This window comes from Nicotiana sylvestris, chromosome 9, assembly GCF_000393655.2.
Source record: "Nicotiana sylvestris chromosome 9, ASM39365v2, whole genome shotgun sequence".
Classification (NCBI taxonomy): domain Eukaryota; kingdom Viridiplantae; phylum Streptophyta; class Magnoliopsida; order Solanales; family Solanaceae; genus Nicotiana; species Nicotiana sylvestris.
The window spans coordinates 114,276,920-114,303,012 of record NC_091065.1 but is presented as its reverse complement, the minus strand read 5'-3'; the positions used below and the strand labels follow the sequence as shown (position 1 = coordinate 114,303,012).

The following is a 26,093-nucleotide window of genomic DNA, read 5'->3' as shown; positions in this document are numbered from 1 at the left end:
ATTGACTTTATGGGATTAATTAGCGTAGAACATAAGGTCCCCTAGTAATCAGTAAACTAATAAAGTTAGGTCGCTATTGAAATGCGATAAGAGGCACCAATGAATTAAGTACTACTAAACAATAGGCGGCTTGTGTAAAAATGTACAATTCCAATTAAGATATCAGTTTGTGCGGATGTCTGCCTCTTCTCACAGGCTGCCTGAAATGATTCTCCATGTCAATCTGTCAATTATATTATTCCCACTTATCATTTAATTGAAGTTACTTATTTTGTTTCTTTTTTCTTTATAAAATACTAATTTTAAACATAGGCGGCTTATGTAAAAGTGTATTGTATCAGTTTGTAGCTCTTCTTAAAGGCTGCCTAAGAAGACCCTATATGTTCTGTCAATTATTCCCCCACTTATAATTTAAAATTAATGTTAGTTAAGTACTTTGTTTCTTCTTTTCTTTAATATTGGAGTAGTAATTTTTATGAATCTGCTGAGACAATGTAATTCTAAGTCAAATATAATTTTTCAAAGAAAAGGAAAAGTCAGTCGATAATCAAGGATGCTGCTTTCACGCTTTCTCCATCACCATACACCGGTAAAACACTGGGTGCCGGTAAGTATTTACCTCACATTGTAAGTTTATATAATTCTGTGACTTCTGTCAGCTTATGCTCCTTTTGCTTCTGGATTTTACAATCATTTTGATAAGCATTGTTGATTTGGTGAATCAATCAACGTAGAATAAAAGATTAGAAAAGAGAACATGACAGAACAACCCAAAGTTCATAGGAAGAGTAATAATAGAATCTTGAAATCCTTAACCGGGCAAGCGAATGAGCATTGATTTCCTTTTCCCTCTTATTTCTTGAACACCGGTTTTATATTTGAATGTTAATTCAATTGGATTTATGAATCATTCAGTTTTTTTCCCTCTCTCTCTCTTCTTTTTCCTTCACTTTCTGTGAATATTTCTCGGTCCAAACTATTAGGTTAGGATGAAATATATGAGAGATCATGGCTTGAATTCCAATAGAGAAAAAAAAAAAAAAAATCGAATAGAGGTAAAAGAAAGTGGAGTAATTTCTTCTATATGTCTAAGTTGGTGAGAGGTAATAGTTGGTAATTAGTTGGTGCGCTTAATTTGTTTCCAACACTATTTTTATATCATTAAAAAACTTAGAAAAAAGGAAAAAGTATTCTTTCGCTCCCGTGGGATATCTATATATAAATATAAAATTAGGAATTGGCCAGCTGATGTGGTATCCCTATATGGCAAGTTTTCATATTTATCTTTTTTCTGATTTTTTGAGATTTTCTACTAATTTTAATACCAAAAAATCATTTACTACCTAGAACTAATAACGAAACAGATGAGACTTATGGAGTAGAAGATTTCAGTTATGGAATATACAAAAAGTGTAATTACTACTTAATTATGAAGAGAATTCAGTTATAGAATATCAAGAAAGAGTAAGTAATTAATTAACTTGTAATTGAAGAGCACGTTGGTTAATATATATAGGCTACCATGTGGCAATTAACAATATAAGATGTACTAATAGTAATGGGTTGCACTATCTCATCAGTAACCTTGCCAGTTTGTATTTATTTACTGTGCAAATAAAGAAATCAATGAAGAATTGTATTAATGGTAATAAAGAGTGATAAGAGAACAGTGGCTCATATAAGCCCCTTTACTTTGCTGCCTCCAACAATCTGAAGCATATGTAACTCATCAAAGGTACTTATTTTTTCTTTCTTTTTTATTTTCCTTTTTCACCTAAATTATCGGTTACCTAATTTTTAGAAGCCCTAATGTCTCTAAAGTTATAACATTCAACTTTTTCCCTTCTGTAACTATTGATTTACTTCTTTTAACAAACAAATGGATGTTAAAAGAAATAATTGTAGCAAGGACTCTCCGTCATCAACGTCTCATCTTCTCAATATCATCTGGGGAGAAAATGGAGCTGAAATTGCCAAGAAGAGTACGTAAGACAATGTTAGATCCTCTAGCTTATCATTTTCAACAAATATTTCCAAAGAATTAAATATCTAACATCACTAGGTTCTATGCTTCTAACGATTGTTAAAGTTCGATATCATTTTCTTTCCATAATGTATATTAGTCATAAGCAATATGAAGAAGAAAAAATTGCTTCAAATGCAAGAGTTTGTGCTTCTCAAGCTGAAGGCACAAATATTGACGGGAACAAATATGACAATCACAAGATAGAAAGTCACGGTCAATATGAACTTTTCCTTAAATTAATCCACATACACAATGCAGAAGAAATTCAAAGGACCATTTAGGAGGAGAAATGGTTAACATTATTGTATGCAAACATATGAACTTGTATATGTGAATATTTTTAATGTATTTGTCGTGATGATCAATTTTGATGTCGTTTGATATACGTTTTCTATGGCATATTATAAATATTTGACTTGTATGTAAATTCAAACAAAGACTTGAATAGATGATTTTTTGGGTTTATTATGATAATTTTACTTGATACTTATTTAGTAGTATTAATTTACCTTTAGCATAGTATGTATGGATTCTAAATTTGAATAATATATACACAGAAAGAGGAATCTTAGTTAAAGATGATTTTCCTTTGTGTTTTTGTCATGATAGTGATTTGCGTGATATTTTTCTGAGAAATTTATAGATGCTGAATTTTGGCACTTTATGAACCCTGAAAGTTTATTTTACGTATCTTACTGTCTCTGAATTATGAGGGATTAGGCATTGAAATCGGTAACTGAGATAGTAGAAACTTATCCTTAATCAAATCGTCTCTCGATTTTATCAATACCAATGCAAATATTGTCTTGTTTCATCAACCTTTAGAAGGCCTCTGCTAAGACACATCAATATTCAATAGTAATGACTGAAAAGGAGCGTATCATGGATGTATTACATAACCTTTTGAAGAAGATTTCATGTAATAATTTAAATGAGTTATTATGTAATAAGATTCATTTTTTTGTTAAGAACTGCGCGAGCGTGGACCATTACACTAGTTTATATTTGTAAGAGGGAGGGCCATAGATCATTATTATGGTCCCCAGTAATGATTAATACTTCCACCCTCAATTTTTTACTTGTCTATTATACTAAAAGTAAATGTCCACTCTTACTTGTTCAGTATAAAAGAAAATCAAAAGATAATTTATCATTTTACACCTACTTTACCCTTATTAAATACTACTCCATCTCTTTAAAAAAGAATGAACATGTTATTATTTGGGGAGTCAAACAAGAGATAATTTTTAAATATTTTGACTTATTGTAACTTTTATGCAATAAATATGTAAGTTTTAGTTCAAAAAACTCTAGTGAGTAGTCTATTTTGAATAGCTAGCCACATGATGAATCTATGCTTAGGCTGTGCCACAGGAGTCCAAATTAGTTCAGCAAAAGCCAATTTTGGGTGGTCATTCCTTAGTTCCATGTAACTCCTATTAATAGAATAGACTCATGTTGATGTGAGCCTATATCTACCATGTATGTACCAATTCTGCATTTTATCAGCTAGCCCTTTGATCTTTCTCCGGTACCAGCTACTATCTGCAGGTACTTTGTGATTCCAGATGTCCTCACCATTCTTTAAGTATACACCATGTACCCATTTTATCCACAATGAATCTTTATTTACTACCAGTTGCCATACTATTTTTCCAACTGCAGCCATGTTCCGGAATCTACATTTTTTGATATTTAAGCCTTCATTCTTCTTAGAGCAACATATTTTATCCCATGCAACTAAGGATACTTTCCTCTTATTTTCTGAGCCACCCATAAGTACTCTCTACATGTAACACTCCTCAAATATGTAAAAGTTTCAAGACACGCGAAATATAGAATTTAATTATTTATTTTTTTATAATCTTAAATTCTACTTCTATTACGGACTAAAACCCTTGTGATTAAGTTTGAGTTACTTCCCTATTTATAAATAATTGGATGTACAATTAGGAAAATATTAATAATTTTAATGTTATTAATTATTAAAAGTAAGTATAATTAAATGTTAGTTAAGTCAAAAAAATAATTACCCTAAAGCCCATAAAAGGGTTGTTGTAAACAAAGGCTTAAAGCCTTATACAAACCAAAAAAAAAGAGAAATAATTAAGCAAAAGAGAGTCACGTGACTCAAGCTAAAAGGTTTGAAGGGAACAAAGAAAAGGGATTATGCCTTAGAGATCAGAAAACAGAGAAACAGGCGCACGGTATTACGAGAGGCAACAGAAATTTCACGAAAAATTATAGGGTTCTTTACAAATCACTAAATCTTGAACTCAGGTACATAGAATTTTCTATTCTCAATTATCATAAAGTAGTAGTAGGTAAGAATAGAATAGTTAATCTTCTTCTTCCTCTATATCAACAATAAATTTCATGTTTAGGTGTGAAACTTTAAAATTGATTAATATGCATTGGTTGTTGTAGAATCGATTGTTTGAGTGGTGTCAATTAGATTGAGGTCTACGTATTGGCTCGAGAAGTTTTGAGGTGAGTTGATATAACCCTTTACTAAAGTAGTTTAACTCACAAGAGCACACACACAAGGTGTTTGATGAATTGCATAAAAGAGTTAATATATACTTAATGGGAGTAGTAAGTACCTATTAGCTTAGAATTATTTTCTAGTTAAAGTTTAGATGATTATTTGGATCTATATGCATAAATTTCAGATTTTTATGTTATTCTTATATGCCATTTTCATGTTGAAAACTCATGAAGGATCAAGAACCTTTATAAATAATTTTGAATGTTTATTTCATTCTTATGTCATGCCTTACATTTAAGGATACCAGTATGATGTATAAAAGATTTAGACTTGAAAAGTCACAAGAAGAAGTTTTAGAAAGAAAAGATTTTTGGGGAGTATCCATTATTCTGAGAAGGGGTCATCGTCCAGGCCTAGGGTCCTGACCAAGGCGTTAACTTCCTGAAACTACTTGTGCCAAAGTAGGGAGCACACGAGCCGAGGGTCTCCCTGCTGAGAATTTACTTAGTCATGCTAAGGTATGGGACATGACCGCTGAGAACCATGAAGTGAGTGGCACCTCGTGGATTGGGCCTATTCGATCAGGTTGGGATCGAACCCGTGCCGATCACACAGTGACTGAGACAGAATTAAGTCAGGATAGTTGGAACTCCCAATGTATAAAGTGAAGTATTTTTGTATGAGTAAGAAAAAGAAAAGAATTTCTTTTAGAATATTCATGAACTGCTATTATGCAATTATTTTAGAATTATTCTTATAAGCTTTATGTTTTACATGCATTTAGAACCTTTGCTCATAATGTATATGTTATTAAAGTTTCGCCCCTGTTGTTGAGACTCACTGAGTACAATGGATGGTACTGACGTTCTCTTTTGGGAACCTACATTGGTCTACGGTACAACGTAGGAACCGGATTTGCAGGCGAGCAGGCTACGAGTTAGGACTTCCTTCTCTTCCAGTGCTATTGGTGAGCTCCACTTTTGTTCGTGGAGTATTCCTTAGAGTCATCTTTATTTAGTTATTTCTTTGTTACTTAGAGAACTGGCCAGGAAATCTCATGTCCTGAGCAGTGCGTCAGTTTATCAGTAGAGGCTTCATAGGTATAGTCGTTGGGTTAAGATTTAGATATTGTTGATAATAACTTAGCAGCATTTTATTGGTTACTACGAATAATGTTTTGAAATTGGCTTATTTTAGATATTTAAATCATTTAAAAGTATTTGGTTACAGTAGTGCCTTGTGGCTATAAAGTTTGAGATTATAATAGATTTGATAAGCAGAGATGGTCCGCTCGGTCATGTTTAGTGATCGAGTGTCGGTCCCAGCTTGTTCAGAAAATGGGTCGTGACAAACTTGGTATCAGAGCCTCAGGTTTATGGAGTCCTAGGGGTCTATGAAGCCGTGTTAGTAGAGTCTCATTTATGTGTATGAAACGCGCCATACTTATAAACAAGAGGCTACAAGCATTTAGGAAAAGTCACTTTTTCATACTTTAGATCGTGCAGTAGAGTCTACCTCTAAGGAATTATCTAATTTATTCGTTTCTCCAAAACTCACAGAAATGTTTCGTGCTCGCAACTCTTACACCGATACTCAGGATGGTGCTCAAGAAACTATCGATACTATTATGGCTCAAGGTAGAACTAAGAAGGCTTCGACTCAGAAAAGGAGGGAAAAATCCACAAAGGGAGTCCAAATACCCCGGGTTGAACGAGAAGAAGGAGTGGAGCATGATGATCCAGTACCTCAGGATCTAGTACCGCCCCCAACAGCAGCCCCGGCTCAGGCAACTATATCTCCCGAGGTAGGTCAGATGTTTAATGTTATCAATAGTGCTATGGAGATGTTTAAAGCCTTTATGGCCAACCAGAACGAGAGAAGAGATGAGATTCCACCTCAATCAAATAGACAGAGCAATTTTGAGTCCTCAAGAGTGAATTAATTTTTAAAGTTGAATCCTCCAGTATTCCATGGTTCTATAGTTGATGAACATCCGATGTTGTGGCTGGAGGGTGTTAAGAAAGCCCTCCGAGTGATGAAAGTATTTGATGATGAAGCTGTGGAGCTAGCTGCTTACCAGCTTAGAGATGTGGCCGGCGCTTGGTTTGAGATGTGGGAAAAGGAAAGAGATGAAGATGATGGTCCGCCTACTTGGGAAGAATTTGAAGAGGCCTTCATGGCTAACTTTATCCCAGAAGAGGATAGAGAATCTAAGGCTACAGAGTTCAAATAGCTCAAGCAAGGGAATAAAAGTGTGCAAGAGTACTACATGGAATTCATAAGGTTAGCTAAGCATGCTCCTCACATGGTGAAGACTGAAAAAACAAAGATTCGCAGGTTTGTTGGCGGTTTAGCTTACCACATTAAGGATCCGACATCAGCTGCAGCAGTAGGGATGGAAGCCTTCTCCTCTATTGTGGGATTTGCCAAGCACTTAGAGAAAGACAGACAACTAAGGAGAGAAGAAAAAGAGCATAACAAGAAAGCCCGGACAACGGGCAAGTTTAATGGTACATCCAGCGGAGGTGGAAGGGATTCCTCTAATAAGGAGTCATTAGCACCAGCTCAGTCCAGTCATCAGTCAGGTGGTGGGCCTTCCTTCAGACGTACTTAAAGTTATGGAAATCAGTCTCGCCAGAATCAGAATTTTAGGACATCATCCTCACATAGCCAGAGTCATGCTGAGCAACATTCACACCAACAAAGTCTTTGTGGAACATGTAAGCAGCAACATTCAGGTCAGTGCAAGCTTGGGTTTCATGGTTGCTACCATTGTGGAGAAATTGGTCATATAAAGGCCAACTGCCCAAAGTTGCAACGTAATTTCAGTGGTGGATCAACTCGTCCTTCTAGTTCCTCAGCTACTGCAGTTGCACCCCCCTAGGCTTGTGGTTCTCATAATCAGACCAGGCATGGACCAGGTAGAGGTGCAGACCGAGTTACTCAGGGAGGGGGACAACCCCGTTTGTTTGCTACACTTGATCGTCAGAGTGCAGAAGCATCTGCAGAAGTTATTACAGGTATACTTTTAGTCTGCTCACATAATGCTTATGCCATAATGGATCCAGGTTCAACGTTTTCATATGTGACTCCATACTTTGCAATTAACCTCGGACTAGAACCTGAACAACTTAGTGAGCCGTTCCTAGTATCTACTCCAGTTGGCGAGTCAGTGAAAGTCACCAGAGTCTATAGAGGTTGTATAGTTTCGGTCCAAGGTCGCAACACCAAAGCCGATCTCATAGATTTAGAAATGGTGGATTTTAATGTGACCATGGGTATGGACTGGTTGTCTTCCTACTATGCGATGTTAGATTGTCATGCCAAGCGAGTCAGGTTCCAATTTCCAAATGAATAAGTCTTAGAGTGGAAGGGTAGTTCGACATCGCTTGTAGGTAAGTTTAATTCTTATCTTAAGGCACATCGAATGATCGGTAAGGGGTGTCTCGCCTATTTGGCTCACATCATTAATCCTGAATCAGAACCACCAACTCTTCAGTCTGTGCCAGTTGTTAGAGAATTTCCAGAAATTTTCCCAGATGACCTTCCCGGACTTCCTCCCGAAAGAATCATAGACTTCGGCATTGATCTCATGCCAGGCACTCAGCCCATATCTATACCTCCTTATAGGATGGCTCCAGCAGAACTTAATGAGTTGAAAGAACATTTGAAAGACCTTCTTGAAAAGGGTTTCATCAGACCGAGTGTTTCACCGTGGGGTGCCCCGGTCCTATTTGTCAAGAAGAAAGATGGGTCTCTCAGAATGTGTGTCGACTATCGGCAGTTGAAAAAGTTACCATTAAGAATAAGTACCCCATTGCCAAGAATTGATGATTTATTTGATCAACTCCAGGGTGCAAAGTACTTTTCAAAAATAGATTTGAGGTCGGGATACCATCAGTTGAGAATCAGAAAAGAGGATATATCTAAAACAGCCTTTAGGACTCGCTACGGGCACTATGAATTTCTAGTGATGTCCTTTGGGTTGACAAATGCTCCAGCTGCACTCATGGACCTCATGAACAGAGTTTTCAAGCCATTCCTGGATACCTTTATTATTGTATTTATAGGCGATATTTTGGTATACTCTAAGAGCAAGGAAGAACATGTAGAACACCTTAGAATATCCTTGCAAACCTTGAAGGAGAATGAGCTTTATGCCAAGTTTTCAAAATGTGAGTTCTGGTTGCGGTCAGTGGCATTCTTAGGCCATGTGGTATCTAGAGAAGGAATAAAAGTAGACCCTCAGAAGATAGAAGCAGTCAAGAACTGGCCTAGGCCAACAACGCCAACCGAAATCAGGAGCTTCTTGGGGTTAGCTGGCTATTATAGAAGGTTTGTAGAGGGGTTTTCGTCACTTGCAGCTCCATTAACTAAGTTGACTCAGAAAGCAGTTAAGTTTCAATGGTCAGACGCTTGTGAGTAGAGTTTTCAAGAGTTAAAGAAGAGGTTGATCACTACACATGTGTTAACTTTGCCGACAGGTTCGGGTGGGTTCATAGTGTATTGTGATGCCTCCAGAGTGGGCCTTGGTTGTGCTCTTATGCAAAATGAAAAAGTTATTGCTTATGCTTCCAGACAGTTAAAGAATCATGAAAAGAACTACCCCACACACGACTTGGAGCTTGCAGTAGTGGTGTTTGCATTAGAAATATGGCGAGCATTCTGAAGTGTTTACATATCACAAAAGCCTCTAGTACATTTTCAAGCAAAAAGAACTAAATTTGAGACAGAGAAAGTGGCTCGAGCTATTGAAAGATTATGACATCAATATCCTTTATCACTCGGGCAAAGCTAATGTGGTAGAAGATGCACTTAGTAGGAAGCCAATGGGTATCTTGGCCCATCTTGCAGTACAAAGGCGATCTTTGGGTCGAGAAATTCAAAAACTAGCAAATTATGGAATTAGATTGGATGAGACCGAAGAAGGAGATATAACTACTTATGCCTTAGCGTAATCCTCCCTTGTTGTGCATGTTAAGGCTAAGCAAGACGAAGATCCGTACTTATTGAAGTTAAAAGAAGGAGTCAAAAATAAAAAAAATCATTGCCTTCACTCTAGGAAGTGACGGAGTTTTAAAGTTGAATGATCGGTTATGTGTGCCTGATGTAGATAGTCTTAGGAAGGCCATAATAGAAGAAGCTCACAGTTCGAGATACTCTATCCATCCAGGTGCTACCAAAATATATCTAGACTTGAAAGAGTTGTATTGGTGGAAAGGCATGAAGAAACAAGTAGCAGATCATGTGGCTAAATGTTTGAATTGCCAGCAAGTCAAAGCCGAGCATCAGAGGCCGGGTGGCCTAGCTCAAGATATAGAGATACCACAATGGAAGTGGGAGATGATTAATATGGATTTCGTAGTAGGTCTACCTCGCACGTATCGTAAGCATGATTCAATTTGGGTTATTGTAGACCGACTGACAAAGTCTGCGCATTTCCTACCAGTAAAGACGACAGATTCCGTAGAGCAGTATGCGCAGTTGTACATCAAAGAAATAGTCCAATTGCATGGTACTCCAGTTTCAACCATATCCGACAAAGGCCCTCAGTTTACGACGCATTTTTGGCAGGCATTTCAGAAAAGATTAGGTACCAAGGTCAATTTAAGCACTGCCTTCCATCCACAGACCGATGGCCAGGCAGAAAGAACCATTCAGACTCTCGAAGATATGTTGCGTGCGTATGTTATAGATTTTGGAGGTAATTAGGATGATCACTTGCCACTTATAGAATTTGCTTACAATGACAGTTATCAGGCTAGCATTGGTATGGCTCCTTATGAAGCGTTGTATGGGCGGAAATGTAGGTCTCCAGTGGGTTGGTTTGAACCAGCAGAGGTGTCGTTGATTGGTCTAGAGTTTGTTTGTAAGGCCTTGGAGAAAGTTCAGCTAATTAGAGAAAGACTTAAAGCGGCTCAGAGTCGTCAAAAGTCTTATTCTGACAAGAGGCATCATGAGTTAGAGTTCATGGTTGGTGATAAGGTGTTTTTGAATGTTTCACCAATGAAAGGAGTTATGAGGTTTGGTAAGAATGGAAAACTTAGCCCTAGATTTATCGGACCTTATGAAATTCTAGAAAAGAAAGGAAACGTGGCTTATAAGCTAGCGCTACCCGTTGAGTTGTCCTCTGTTCATCCTGTCTTCATGTGTCTATGCTTAGAAAGTACATCCATGATGAGTCGCATATAATACCTGCCGATACCATAGAAATTAAGTAAGGTCTGACTTATGAAGAGGTACTTATAGAAATTCTCGATAGACAAGTAAGAAAGTTGAGAACAAAAGATATAGCATCGGTAAAAGTTTTGTTGAGTAATCTTGATTCAAAAGAAGCTACGTGGGAGGTCGAGGAAGATATGAGAAAGAAATATCCATATTTATTTGAGGAAAAAGGTATGTGAACCTAGGTTTGGATTGACATTTATATTTCATTTATTAAATACAAGTTAGCAAGTGTTTATGTCCTTCCTAGATTATATTTAGTTGTTGTAGTGATTTAGTTTATGCCGGAGTACATTTAATTCATTAGAGTGATTTACTTTTGCTAAAGTGTTGTGCTTTAGATTCTTGTTAGTTATTGTGGTACCTCCTTGCCGAAGTATGAGTAATTAATTTATGAGCTGTGTATGGTGCCTATGAATAGCCTGTTATGGTATATTTGGGTGTTGTTGGTGTAGTTATGGTATTTATGGCAGGGATATTGTTTTGGGTAGTCCAATTTACAAGGGAAACTCTGCCGAAATTTTTGAAAATTTAGGGAGTTAGCCAAAATTTTGCGTCCCTTATAAAAATGAGTAGTGCTAAGAAAAATTAAAAGGTTCAAGGACTTAAGGAATGATTGTTAGCTTAAGAACAAGGCCCTAGTAACATTCGAGGACGAATGTTTTTAAGGAGGGAAGATTGTAACACTCCTCAAATATATAAAAGTTTCAAGACACGCGAAATATAGAATTTAATTATTTATTTATTTATAATCTTAAATTCTACTTCTATTACGGACTAAAATCCTTGTGATTAATTTTGAGTTACTTCCCTATTTATAAATAATTGGATGTACAATTAGCGAAATATTAATAATTTTAATGTTATTAATTATTAAAAGTAAGTATACTTAAATGTTAGTTAAGTCAAAAAAATAATTACCCTAAAGCCCATAAAAGGGCTGTTGTAAACAAAGGCTTAAAGCCTTATACAAAAAAAAAAAAAAAAATAATTAAGCAAAAGAGAGTCACGTGACTCAAGCTAAAAGGTTTGAAGGGAACAAAGAAAAGGGCTTATGCCTTAGAGATCAGAAAACAGAGAAACAGGCACACGGTATTACAAGAGGCAGCAGAAATTTCACGAAAAATTATAGGGTTCTTCATAAATCACTAAATCTTGAACTCATGTACATAGAATTTTCTATTCTCAATTATCCTAAAGTAGTAGTAGGTAAGAATAGAATAGTTAATCTTCTTCTTCCTCTATATCAACAATAAATTTTATGTTTAGGTGTGAAACTTTAAAATTGATTAATATGCACTGGTTGTTATAGAATCGATTGTTTGACTGGTGTCAATTAGACTGGGGTCTACGTATTTGCTCGAGAAGTTTTGAGCTGAGTTGATATAACCCTTTACTAAAGTTGTTTAACTCACAAAAACACGCACACAAGGTGTTTGATGAATTGCATAAAAGAGTTAATATATACTTAATGGGAGTAGTAAGTACCCATTAGCTTTGAATTATTTTCTAGCTAAAGTTTAGATGATTATTTGGATCTATGTGCATAAATTTCAGATTTTTATGTTATTCTTATATGTTATTTTCATGTTGAAAACTCATGAAGGATCAAGAACCTTTATAAATACTTTTGAATGTTTATTTCATTCTTATGTCATGCCTTACATTTAAGGATACCAGTATGAGTATGTATAAACGATTTAGACTTGAAAAGTCACAAGAAGAAGTTTTAGAAAGAAAAGATTTTTGGGGAGTATCTTTTATTCTGAGAAGGGGTCATCGTCCAGGCCTAGGGTCCTGACCAAGGCGTTGACTTCCTGAAACCACTTATGCCAAAGTAGGGAGCACACGAGCCGAGGGTCTCGTTGCTGAGAATTTACTTAGCCATGCTAAGGTATGGGACATGACCGCTGAGAACCATGAAGCGAGTGGCACCTCGTGGATTGGGCCTATTCGATCAGGTTGGGATCGAACCCGTGCCGATCACACGGTGACTAAGACAGAATTAAGTCAGGATAGTTGGAACTCCCAATATATAAAGTGAAGTATTTTTTTTATGAGTAAGAAAAAGAAAAGAATTTCTTTTAGAATATTCATGAACTGCTATTATGCAATTATTTTAGAATTATTCTTATAAGCTTTATGTTTTACATGCATTTAGAACCTTTGCTCATAATGTATATGTTATTAAAGTTTCGCCCCTGTTGTTGAGACTCACTGAGTACAATGGATGGTACTGACGTTCTCTTTTGGGAACCTACGTTGGTCTGCGGTACAACGTAGGAACCGGATTTGCAGGCGAGCAAGCTACGAGTTAAGACTTCCTTCTCTTCCAGTGCTATTGGTGAGCTCCGCTTTTATTCGTGGAGTATTCCTTAGAGTCATCTTTATTTAGTTATTTCTTTGTTATTTATAGCCTGTTTGGCCAAGCTGGAGAAATTAACTTATTTTGAGAAGTGCTTTTGAAAAAAGTACTTTTGGAGAGAATCAGTTTGTGTTTGGCTAATCAGTCTGAAAAGCACTTTTGAGAAATAATTTGTGTTTGGCCAAGCTTTTTAGAAAGTGCTTTTAAGTGTCAAATTACGAATAAGGACATGGATAACTTTACTTAATAATTAATATTATAAGTAAATAAATAATATCAAAATTTTGTAATTACATGCAATAATTAAAAAAAATTCATTTTATTTAAGTAAAATATGAAAATAAAATTAAAAAGTACTTAATTCTTTTAATATAATTTAAATATATTAAAATTCCTTCAACAAATATAAAAGCATTTACCCCTAAAGTCACTATATATTAGAAAGTTTCCTAAAAATAAGAAAAATATTTATAAATTAATATCCTAAGTATTAAGTTTAAGGGTTATTTTGGTATATACTATATTTTGTTAATGGTATTTTAGGTAAGAAGAAAAGTCAAAACTGCTTCTGCTTTTGGAAAGAAACTACTTTTTTCTGCTTCTCTGAAACTGCTTCTGCTTCTTCCCAAAAGCACTTTTTTCCCAAATAAGCTTGGCCAAACACCTCAAATTAGGAAAAAAAGTGCTTTTGGGGAAAAACACCTTTTTGTCTTGAGAAGCTTGGCCAAACAGGCTATTAGAGAACTGGCCAGGAAATCTCATGTCCTGAGCAGTGCATCAGTTTATCAATAGAGGCTTCATAGACATAGTCGTTGGGTTAAGATTCAGATATTGTTGATAATAACTTAGCAGCATTTTATTGGTTACTACGAATAAAGTTTTGAAATTTGCTTATTTTAGATATTTAAATCATTCAAAAGTATTTGGTTACAGTAGTGCCTTGTGGCATATAAAGTTTGAGATTATAATAGATTTGATAAGCAGAGATGGTCCGCTCGGTCATGTTTAGTGATCGAGTGTCGGTCCCGGCTTGTTCAGAAAATGGGTCGTGACACTACACTTCCTATCTACCTCCTTCAACACACTTTGAGGAAGAATGAATACAGATCCCCAAAAGTTGTATATAGAGAAGAAAATTGAGTTTATTATCTGTAATCTCTCAGCATAGGAGAGTTGTTTGTATATGTCAATTTGATCCTATTAGTGATCTTATCTATTAGATGATGACATTCCAATTTACTCCACTTTCTTGAGGATAGTGGCAAGCCCAGATATCTGATTGGGAACTCTCCCATTGTGAATCCAGTTCTCTCTAGTAGCTGCTCCTTAACTTCTTCTGTCACCCCAACTAAAAATATACTAGACTTATCCATATTAGCTATCAAACCTGAAGCCTCACTAAAATGTTGTAATGCCTCTAGTACTCTTGACACAGACTTCACCTGTCCTTTGCAAAATATCATAAGATCATCACCAAAAATGAGATGTGTGAGTTTCAGCCCTTTACACATTGGATGGAATCTAAAGTTAGGCAACACACTCATTGTCTTCAAGGTTCTGGACAAGTATTCCATTACTAAAATGAATAGTAATGGTGAAGCAGGATCACCTTGTCTAAATCCCCTCTTTCCTTCAAAGAAGCCATGGCTCTCCCCATTTACTTTCACTGAGTACATTGTTATAGTAACACATGTCATCATCCAGTTAATGAACTTATTAAGGAACCCAAATCCTCTCATTGCATCCTCCGAGAATGGCCATTCTACCATATCATATGCCTTTCTCAAGTCAATCTTCATTAAGCATCTAGGTGATGTTCTCATATTGTAATGCCTCAACAAATCATGACATATTAACACATTATGCACCATCGACCTTCCTTGTACAAAAGCAGCTTTGTTTTCTGCCACTAAGTGTGCTACAACAGTCTTTAGTCTACTACAAATCATCTTAAAGATACATTTGTAGAGTACATTGCAACATGATATTGGTCTATATTGGCTTGCAAACTCTGGACTATCCACTTTAGGAATAAGTGCAATAATTGTTGCATTCAGTTGCTTCAATAACCTTCCATTCTCAAAGAACTCCAGTATAGCTTCAGTGACTTCCTCTCCGAATAGACCATGTAGCTTTAAAGAAACCACTTCCATATCCATCTGGCCCAGTGCTCTTGTTGCTATCTATGTTAAACATTGCTTCATTGACATCCTTCCCATTGAAAGGTCTGATTAACTCAACCTGTTGTGGTATGGATAGTAAAGGTCCATTCTGAATTATGCTGGTACATAACCTCACACTTGAGTTCCCTCTAGTGCCCAATAGATCTGTGTAACAATCCACAAGCATATTAGCTATAACAGTTGGATCATTTTGCCAGATACCCTGTTCATCCTTAAGTTGTGTAGTAGCTTGCTGCAACCTTTTGTGTTTTATGACAGAATGGAAATATTTAGTGTTTTCATCCCCCAATCTCAACCATGTAGCCTTGCTCTTCTGCTGAAAATACACCTCAACCATATAGGATGATTTTCTAAACTTAGCATACATATTGGCCTCTTCCAGTTGTAACTCTCTATTGGTGGGATCTCTCTGTAGTCTTTCCCGAACCTCTTTAAGTGTTACCCTATCCATATTTGCCTCGGTCACAATGTTACTAAAGTGGTCTGCATTTAGCTTCTTTAAAGCCTTCTTGAGCATCTTGAGTTTTCTGACAATCTTAAACATCTTGCATCCTTCTACTTGAACTTCCCACCCTGCCTTCACTAAATCAGTAAATTGAGGATGTTGAGCCCAAACATTACTGTAGATGAATTGCTTTCTCATCCGTATTCTCCTATCCTCCAATGTCACCATGGCTGAACAATGATCACTAATGCCTTCTGGCAAGAACCTTGCTCCGCAATCTGCATTACATCCAACCATGTGTTGTTGATGAATATCCAATCTAGTTTTGAAAAAATTCTCTGATTATTGTTTTTATCATTCCAAGTGTAGTGATTCCCTGAATGAGGAAACTCTATTAATTCACAGTCCTCAATACATGTGTGAAAATCTACTACATCAGCCCATTTTTTTAAGCAAATCCAAACAGGCTCTTAATAAATAAGCAGATGAAGTGTTTGGTTAAAAAGTGCTGATAAACTCTTTTTTTTTTGTTAAAATGACTTAAATAACCTTATAACTATTTACACTACTAAAGGCGTCACTCTCATCAAAATTTTAACTTCTAGATCGACTCAAATACAAAATAATTTATTTATCATGTTATTTTCCGAATTATTTAATAGAAGAGTTGTTCAAAATAATTACTTTCCGAATCATCAAAATAATTACTTTCCGAATAAGAGTTGTCATCCTACTTTATACTTTTTAAAGAGCTTCTTATCCTATACAAAAAGAAAATAAGAAATTAAATATGTTTTAGACCGAAAACATTAACGGATAAAAGTCTCATGGCAAGAATATGAAAATTAGCATCTCTACCATTCTCCTGAAAATCAAATATAAGAAATTAGTAACAACAAAGAATACAGATATAAGTGAGAGAAAGAGAGAAGAGATAAAAATTACTACATCATAGACTGTCATACAAAAGTGTATAACAAACAAACTTTAAGGATTTCTTTAGTGTCTTGGTACGAACACGACCAATTGCAGTTTTTTGAGAAATTTAGGGAGACTGATTGTTTTCTTAGGGACATTTATTGAGGATTTCTTCAAACTTGGTAGGGAAGTAATTGCTTTTTGTAGAAACTGATTGCTTGGTTAGAGACGTTATTTTTGTTTGAAATTGTAACTTGTAAGATTACCATAACTGCTCTCTTAATAGTCACATGAGGTGGTGATTTTTGGACTTTTAGAGATAGCAGAAAATAGTAAAAAATAGGATAAAAGTCAAAAAATTGACAAAATAGATAATTGAGTTTCCTATGCAAATAGAGATGCCATATCAGCGGACCAATTCGCAATTTTATATAGACTAGTATTAGGGGTACGCGCTTTGCGCGTGTACTTATATCAATAAATATATAATTTTAAAAAATATATATGTGTGTGTGTGTATATATATATATATTATTCAATAATGTGTTTTAGTTATTGAAAAAATATCAAAGAAAGAAAATGTAAGTTTCTAAATATAATGAATGTTAATCTCACTAAGCTAGCTCATTAAACAAAGAAATGCTACGCCACATAAGTCTTTATATATCTTATTATGATTTATGAGATAATATATATCTTATGAAAATTATTGTTATCTTTATTACCAAATACTATAAACAAATAACAAAAAAATACTTTAAAATAATTATTCAAAGATAATAAAATAAATTGAAGAATTTGAATCTTTGGGTCTTTTAGAAATTTGTGAGCGTAGAGATAGAACTATAGCTCCTAGAAACCCATAGATAAATAACAATATAAAGTATGAAATAGCTAATATTGAATTATAAAAAATGATGTAATACGATATGAAAAATATAGGGAGCTACATTTATTAAAATAAATATAAAAAGAAAGAAAAATGATAAGGGTAATTTTTGTGATTTTTTTTGTCTTGGGTTATATCCTTATTGCTTCAACTTAACATTTTAGCAATTTAACTTTTAATACTATATTATAATAAATTTTTCTCTATTTTCTTATTTCTTTCACGGCAATTGCTCTTATTGTGTAAAATAATTTGTGTACCTTAAGAGTTTTATCAACTTGACAAATAAGTTTACTTACATAATAATTTTAAAACAAAATTGAATTGACTTTTCCGTTGCTTTATTAATTCAAAGACTTAATTATTTGTTGAGATTTTATGCTTTTTTGATAGTATAGAAGATACAAATTATTTTCAAACTATTCTCCTACTCGAGCATAATATTATTCTCTTTATCGATTTTATGTAATATTGAAAACTACATTTAATAATTAGAACAAATATTTAATTAGGTAATGTTAGAATTATAGGTTCCCTAATAAGAGGAATCAATGTAAACATATTTCTATGAAAATCACGTGAGTATATAAGGAAAAGAAACGTAATACTCTTAATTAATTCTCTTAAATAATATCTATTTTAAAGTCCTTAATATTGGGGTTTCTTATTTAATTCAATAATGAAAAATCTAATAATCAAATTTTAGTTTCCTTTAAAGTCCTAAATATTAAGATAATAATTAAATGACTATTTTGTCTAGCGTGAGCTCTATTTTAAAAGGATAAAAAAAGACAAACGATATTTCGCTAAGGGCCTTCGTGTTTTTAATATAGTATAGATATATAGACTAGTTACTGAAAACAAGAGAACATATGAAAACAAAACTAAAGTCCCACAATAAAATTATACAACTAAGAGTAGAAATCTCTTACTTGAGGCTAACAATTAATACACGACACATAGGTATAACAATAGGGAATATACCAACTATGTCCATTTATAAGTAGCTTATTATAACAATTGGCCAATTCCAAACATATTAGCCAATTAGCTATTTATAGCCAAAAAAGGTCAAAATTTTGCTTTCTTTTGAGTGAGTGTTGTTAGAACAGATTAAGTACATTTTAAGGAGCTTGAACCCCAATTTCAGGATGATTTGGTGAAGTTTTGAGGTGGTTTGAATTGAAAATTCGAAGTTGAAGATGAACATACAAAAAGATAGGTGTATCACACTATGTATCATATTTGTATCAAATGTGTATCACATGTATATCCATGTACAATTGCGTGTGAAATACACGTGTCGAAGAAAAAAAATTTGAACTCGATTTTAACTACGAATTTTGGTATTAAATCAATCCAAATCACCTCCAATCTTCCCCAAAATTTGTATATTGACTCATCTATATGTTTTCAATGAATCTCAACCATACCCATTGAAAAAAAAATATTTTTTGCTTAAATTTTTGAAATCTTGGATATATATATTTTTTATATTTCATCACCTTATTTGTTACTTCACCCATGAAATTTCCTTTACGTCTTGCATCTAATATTGCTAATCATGCTTAAAATATGGAAGGAGATCTTTGTGTATGTTTCTTGGATAGAAAGAACCTTATTTCTTTGGATTTTCAATTTTTATATGTGTCTGGCTAGTTTTGGTAAGTCTATGATTAAGGGCTAGAAGTTGGTAAGTGAAGAATTTTTTGGGACATAAGTGTTTTGGAAAATATTTTCTTCATGAACTCATTTTTATTCAATTGGAGGAAAATGTTTTCCCTATCAAAAGAAGAGAAAACATTTTCCAAAATTCTTTTTCAACCTTTTTCACCCTATTCTCCATCCCCACCAACCCCCACTAATCCACCCTACCCTCAACCCACAGCAACCCCCTACCCCTCACCGCACCACACCCCAACTTCGTCCACTACCCAACCTAAATAGAATTATTATTGATTGTACTTTCCTTTCATGTTGTAGATAAAGTATTTTTTTTCAACAAAATGAGTATTCTTTTCATGATGTAGTAAAAGTATTTTCTTTCATTTCAATAAAACGAGTACTTTCTTTTTATGATATAAAAAAGGTATTTTCTTTCATTTCAATAAACTAAGTATTTTCTTCCTTGAAATAGAAAAAAAATTGTCCAACAAAACGAGTACTTCCTTTTCATAATATAGAAAAAGTATTTTTTTTTATTTCAACAAACTGTATATTTTCTTCTAAAATATAAAAAATATTTTTTATCCAACAAAACCATATTGTAGAAAAGGTATTTTCTTTCATTTCAACAAAAAGAGTACTTTCTTTTCATGATGTAGAAAAAATATTTTCTTTCATTTCAACAAATTGAGTATTTACTTTTCAGAAAAAATATTTTCTTTCATTCAGCAAAATGAATAATTTCCTTTATGTTGTAGAAAGAATACTTTTTTCAATAAAATAGAGTATTTTTTTTTAGTTATCGAGCTCAAATTTTAACATTGTTCCTGTGTGAAAAAGTAAAGTAGCACCATTAGTTCTTTTGAGTTTGTGTGAATTTTAAAAAGAATAATTAAATTCTTGTAGAAAATAGAGTCCCGGGGGGAGGGGGGGAAGAAGTACAGGAAACATGGAAATTTTGGGGGACGGTGGGTTGAGGAGAGTAGCATAAAAAATTATTTTCCTAAAAGTATTTTATTTTCTCTAACCAAACACTAAAAAATATTTTTCACTCACCAACCAAACTAAAGGTGTCAAACGGGTCGGGCTGGCCCGGTTTCGGACCGGCCTTGACCGGTTTAGACCGGACCGGAGCGGCCCTATAGTAAAGGGGACGGCGGGGCTGGGTTGGGACGGGGACTGGCCTGTGCCAGGTAGATTTTTGGCACTGGTTAACCGGATTAGTATGACCCGTTATGGTCAAGTTGTTTGGGAACCGGTTAACCGGACCGACTCGAACCAGTTTAACGGCTATTTTGTTTGTTTTTTTAATTTTTTATAAAGTTGACCGTTTGGCAACGGTCAGCTGCCATTTTGACCGTTGCCCAACGGCCAATTTGCAAGAATAGCCCTTTTTGGGCATTTTTTTCAAAAATAATACTGTTATTATTTACTAATTTAGCCCTTTGAAAAATTATAAATAGACCTCCCTTCTTCTTAATTTCCTCACTCATCTCTCAATTCTCAAACCCAAATTCTCAATTCAAGTTAAATAATATCTTGTGCTTCTAGAGTATACTCATATGTTGAGAACAATTTGAGGTGGTAGAAGAAAATGAACAAGTTCGCAAAGTAAAAGGCAAGAACTGTGGTCGAGTCTTAAATTTTCGTCAAAAGTGGGAGGGCACTGGTTGTTTAAGGAGGCATATGAAGAGCTGTCTTCAGAGTCCTCCAGAAATTCGTATTTAAGTTAATTTGAGATAATTTTGGTTATTTTAAAATTATTAGACTTATTTAAGTTTAATGTTTTAGTTTGTTAGATTAATTTGAAGTATTATTATGCAATGAAAACTATGAAAGTGTGACGACCCAAAGGGTCATCACCGGTTTTCTCCCTTTTTCGTGCTTCCGAGGCCTTGAAAACCTCATCTTTAGTTGCCTCGATTTGCGTGCGCAGTCCCGGCGTGTAGCCGGAAAAGCTTATGTGTTAAATTATGTGAAATTAGATAAATTGTGGCTTTAAAATGGTTAAAGTTGACTTTGGTCAACATTTTGGGTAAACGGATCCGGACCCGTGATTTGACGGTCCCGGAGGGTCCGTAGGAAAATATGGGACTCGGGCATATGTCCTGAATCGAATTCCGAGGTCCCAAGCCCGAGGAATAAATTTTTAAGTAAAATTATTTTCTAAAAATATTAAAAGAAATTGGAAATGAAATTTGATTAGAAAGCGATGGTATCAGGCCCGTATTTTGGTTCCGGCGCCCGGTACAGGTCTTATATATGGTTTAAGTCCTTTCTGTAAAATTTGGTGAAAACCGGACGTCGTTTGACGTGATTCGAACTTGAATTGCTAAATTTGATAATTGATGAATTTTGAGAAAAAGTTCTTGATTTTGAGGTTTAATTCATTGTTTATGATGATATTTGGCGATCTGATCGCACGGATAAGTTCATATGAGGTTGTTGAGTTAGTACATGTGTTTGGTTAGGAGCCCCGAGGGCTCGGGTGTGATTCGGATGTGTTTCGGGATGGTTTTGGACTTAGAAAAGTTGCAGAAAATAGCAGTTCTGGTGTTCTGTTATCCAGTGCTATGCGATCGCATAGGCCTTTCCGCGATCGCATGGAGTTGGTTTCCAGGTGCCCTGTTTGTTCTATGTGGTCGCATAGATTCTCCTGCGATCGCGTATAGTAGCCACCCTTTGTTATATGCGATCGCATTCCCCTTCCGCGATCGCAATACATCCATCAGAAATTTGTATTTAAGTTAATTTGAGATAATTTTGGTTATTTTAAAATTATTAGACTTATTTAAGTTTAATGTTTTAGTTTGTTAGATTAATTTGAAGTATTATTATGCAATGAAAACTATGAAAGTGTGACGACCCAAAGGGTCATCACCGGTTTTCTCCCTTTTTTCGTGCTTCCGAGGCCTTGAAAACCTCATCTTTAGTTGCCTCAATTTGCGTGCGCAGTCCCGGCGTGTAGCCGGAAAAGCTTATGTGTTAAATTATGTGAAATTAGATAAATTGTGGCTTTAAAATGGTTAAAGTTGACTTTGGTCAACATTTTGGGTAAACGGATCCGGACCCGTGATTTGACGGTCCCGAAGGGTCCGTAGGAAAATATGGGACTCGGGCATATGTCCGGAATCGAATTCCGAGGTCCCAAGCCCGAGGAATAAATTTTTAAGTAAAATTGTTTTCTAAAAATATTTAAGGAAATTGGAAATGAAATTTGATTAGAAAGCGATGGTATCAGGCCCGTATTTTGGTTCCGGCGCCCGGTACAGGTCTTATATATGGTTTAAGTCCTTTCTGTAAAATTTGGTGAAAAACGGACGTCGTTTGACGTGATTCGAACTTGAATTGCTAAATTTGATAATTGATGAATTTTGAGAAAAAGTTCTTGATTTTGAGGTTTAATTCATTGTTTATGATGATATTTGGCGATCTGATCGCACGGATAAGTTCATATGAGGTTGTTGAGTTAGTACATGTGTTTGGTTAGGAGCCCCGAGGGCTCGGGTGTGATTCGGATGTGTTTTGGGATGGTTTTGGACTTAGAAAAGTTGCAGAAAATAGCAGTTCTGGTGTTCTGTTATCCAGTGCTATGCGATCGCATAGGCCTTTCCGCGATCGCATGGAGTTGGTTTCCAGGTGCCCTGTTTGTTCTATGTGGTCGCATAGATTCTCCTGCGATCGCGTATAGTAGCCACCCTTTGTTATATGCGATCGCATTCCCCTTCCGCGATCGCAATGCATAAAAACCAAACCCGGAATGGAGCCCGTTTTCTTCTATGCGTTCGCAATACACTGTCCGCGATCGCAATGGGCAACCTTCCTTTCCCTATGCGATCGTATGACCTTCTTCGCGATCGCATAGAGTATTTTCTGCCCAGTTATTTTTAAACTTCAGAAACAGTAGCTACGAGATTCATTAGAAAGTTCACAAAACCTCTTCTTCTCCAAGCACTAGGGGCGATTTTTGAAGCTCTTCTTCATCAAAGTCTTTTGGATAAGTAATTTCCCACCTATTTCCTTCACTCTTCTTCATTAATTACTGAAATCCTAGACCTAAATCATGAAATCAAAGTAGAAATTAGGGGTTTTGGGTAGAGTTAGGTTTTTGGGAATTTTGAGTGATTCAACCTCAATTTGGAGTCGGATCTTAAAATAAATTATATATTTGCACTCGTGGGGTTATGGGTAATGGGGTTTTGGTCCGAGCCTCATGTTTGGACCATGTGGGTCCGGGGTCAAATTTTGGTATTTTTGGAAGAATGCTAGGAACTTCATATCTAAGCTATGAGATTTTGTTATCGAGTCTTAATTGATATTATTGAATTAATTATGTCTAGATATCGTTGTTTCGGAGTCAGATTATAAAGGAAAGGCAGTATTTGAGGGTTGATTGCTATTCTTTGGACCGAGGTAAGTGTTTGTTCTAACTTTGGCTTGAGGGAATAGGATTAGAGTGTTGTTTGCTATTTGCTAATTATTGAGTACGGTGTATAGGCATGGTGACAAGTATCTATACACCGAAGTCTAGCATGACCGTGAGTCTTATTTGTGTTTATTCGGATTTTGTAATACCTCTTCCTTGTTAAATTGATAAATTTCATATAATGTGAAGAGTTTGAGGAAGAATTATGATTTGTACATTCTTGGAGCGTTGGCTCGAACGAGAAAATGATAATTGAGCAAGAAGTGATCAAAAGAGAAAGTGATGTAATTATTCCCTTGCCGGGACGTGTAGTTTATTATATTTGTTCTCCCTTGCCGGGATGTTTAATATTGTTTGTCTATCCCCTCGCCCCATTTGGTTGTGATTGTTTATTGGGTGAGGAAGAGTGATCATGCACGAAAGGTCATACCGTGCCACGTTTTGAATATTTATGCACGAAGGGTCATTCTGTGCCATGTTTTGAATATTTATGCACGAAGGGTCATACCGTGCCACGTTTTGAATATTTATGCACGAAGGGTCATTCCGTGCCTTGATATGAGAGTTTATGTGAGGAAAAACACAAAGGTTAATACCGTGTACTTTATATGATTGTTTTGGTGAGGACGAGAGTAAAAGCACGAAGGGTGATGTCGTGCAATTGTTGAGTTTTCCTACTCTTGTTGATATTCTAGTTGTGTTGTTTTCTTTCCTTATTTGGTGTTTTATTTATGAACTGTTACTCTCCCCACAACATATTCCCCTCCCTCTTTGATTGATTATTTTTCCGTACTTCTAATCCGTCGTATGTATTTATATATTGAAATGGGAGCGGGTGGTACGCCTACCACAAGTTAATGATGAAATGGGAGCGGGTGGTACGCCTACCACGAGATATGAGAAATGGGTTCGGGTTGCACGCCTGCAACAAGATGAGTATTGAAAAGTGAAAGTTGCCTTTAATTTCCCTTTATTTATATTAGATGTTAAGTTGCAGTCCCCATATTATTCTTGATATGTTGCTTTAACTGTTGCCCCTGAAGCATGTTCCTTTCCCCAGCTTTAATTGTTTATTATCTGTTATTTTTCCGCCAAATGCTATATAACTGCACAGGTTTATCTGGAGTCTGGTCCTAGCCTCGTCACTACCTCGCCGGGGTTAGGCCAGACACTTACCAGCACATGGGGTCGGTTGTGCTGATGCTTCACTCTGTGCATCTTTTTGCACAGATTCAGGAGCAGCTTTTGGACCTCAGCAGTAGGATTTGATCGGGAGCTGACTTCAGTCCAGGGACTTTCGAGGCAGCCTAGCTAACGTGCGCAGATCGGAGTCCCTTCCTATTTTACTTACATTGTTTCCCTTTTGTATCAGAACAAAGCATTGTGTCTTTTATTCAAACCTTGTTTGTAGTACTTTTTAGTAGTTCGTGAGTTAGTGACACCAAACTCTGGGTAGAGATGTATTTAGACTTCCGCATTTGATTTCAGTTATCTAAGTTTAAAGACTTCCGCTTTTATTTAATTGTCTCGTTTTATTTATATTGTTGCGAATGTTATCAGCAATGTTTTAATACTTGGTTGGCCTAGCTCCAATAGTAGGCGCTATCACGACTTCCGATGGTGGGAAATACGGGTCGTGACAGAAAGCCGTTGAAGTTTGATCCTTACATATCAAGTTATAAGTTATATTTTTTTCATGTTCATTGTATTATTTTAAATTCATAATGATTTTTTCAAATATAAGGCTTTTAAAGCCTTTGAAATTTATTCAAACATTCTTTTTATACGTTAGTTTTTAATGTTTTATATTTTTACTTTATCTTAATATAAATTACGATTGTTATACAAAAAAAATGCCTGGCCCGGCCCGGCCCATTAGGCTCGGAACCGTTTCGGTTAAGTTTTGCACCGAGGAAGCCTGGAACCGGTAAACTCGGTAAAAAAAAACAAAAACCTGCCGGTTTGCTTTTCCCCCTACCTCGACCGGCCCGACCCGGCCCCTTGACACCTATAAACCAAACAAGGAAAAATAAGTGATAAAATCACTCATTATTCAAGAAAACATTTTCTAGGAAATATGTTTCATGAAAAATATTTTTCTTCGTACCAAACACACCCTAAGTTTGGTTTGTATAGAAGAGGAAAGGAAATAATTTATTTCATCCATCTTAAAATAAAACAGATTCAAAATACTAGGATGAACGCACAAATTTTTCAAAGTGAATTATGAACATCATCGATTTCTCAAAGTTTATATAAAGTTTGGTCATTATATGCATATATGTCAGAATGGAGTAAGCAGATTTTGTAGAAAAGCAGCCATTAGCACTAGCATTCCAGCAGAAGGTGTGCTTTAATTTGTTGTAGCTGAGATATGAGCTGAGTTAATTTTATTGATTAAGTCAGATTCTGCTTGCTTCGGCATATGTTTTCAACACGTATTCATATGCTCTGAAAACTGCT

General features: G+C 35.4%; 1 protein-coding gene across 9 annotated transcripts; it reads left to right on the top strand.

Moving 5' to 3' along the window:
- Positions 1–359: 359 nt before the first annotated feature.
- LOC104222391 (uncharacterized) lies at positions 360–25,147 on the top strand. Of its 9 annotated transcripts, XR_011402480.1 has the most exons (5): positions 4,157–4,306; positions 4,454–4,516; positions 13,023–13,083; positions 23,545–23,617; positions 24,861–25,147. XR_011402480.1 is itself a non-coding variant. In XM_070156727.1 (3 exons), exons 1-3 carry the CDS (start codon positions 6,076–6,078, stop codon positions 24,890–24,892), a joined length of 336 nt encoding a protein of 111 aa, XP_070012828.1. In that variant the 5' UTR covers positions 6,003–6,075; the 3' UTR covers positions 24,893–25,147. The 9 variants fall into 9 exon arrangements, 1 of the variants encoding a protein (XP_070012828.1); XR_011402484.1 differs by lacking the exons at positions 4,157–4,306; positions 4,454–4,516; positions 23,545–23,617 and adding exons at positions 360–607; positions 1,894–1,996; XR_011402481.1 differs by lacking the exon at positions 23,545–23,617 and having other exon boundaries at positions 13,038–13,083.
- Positions 25,148–26,093: the final 946 nt, after the last annotated feature.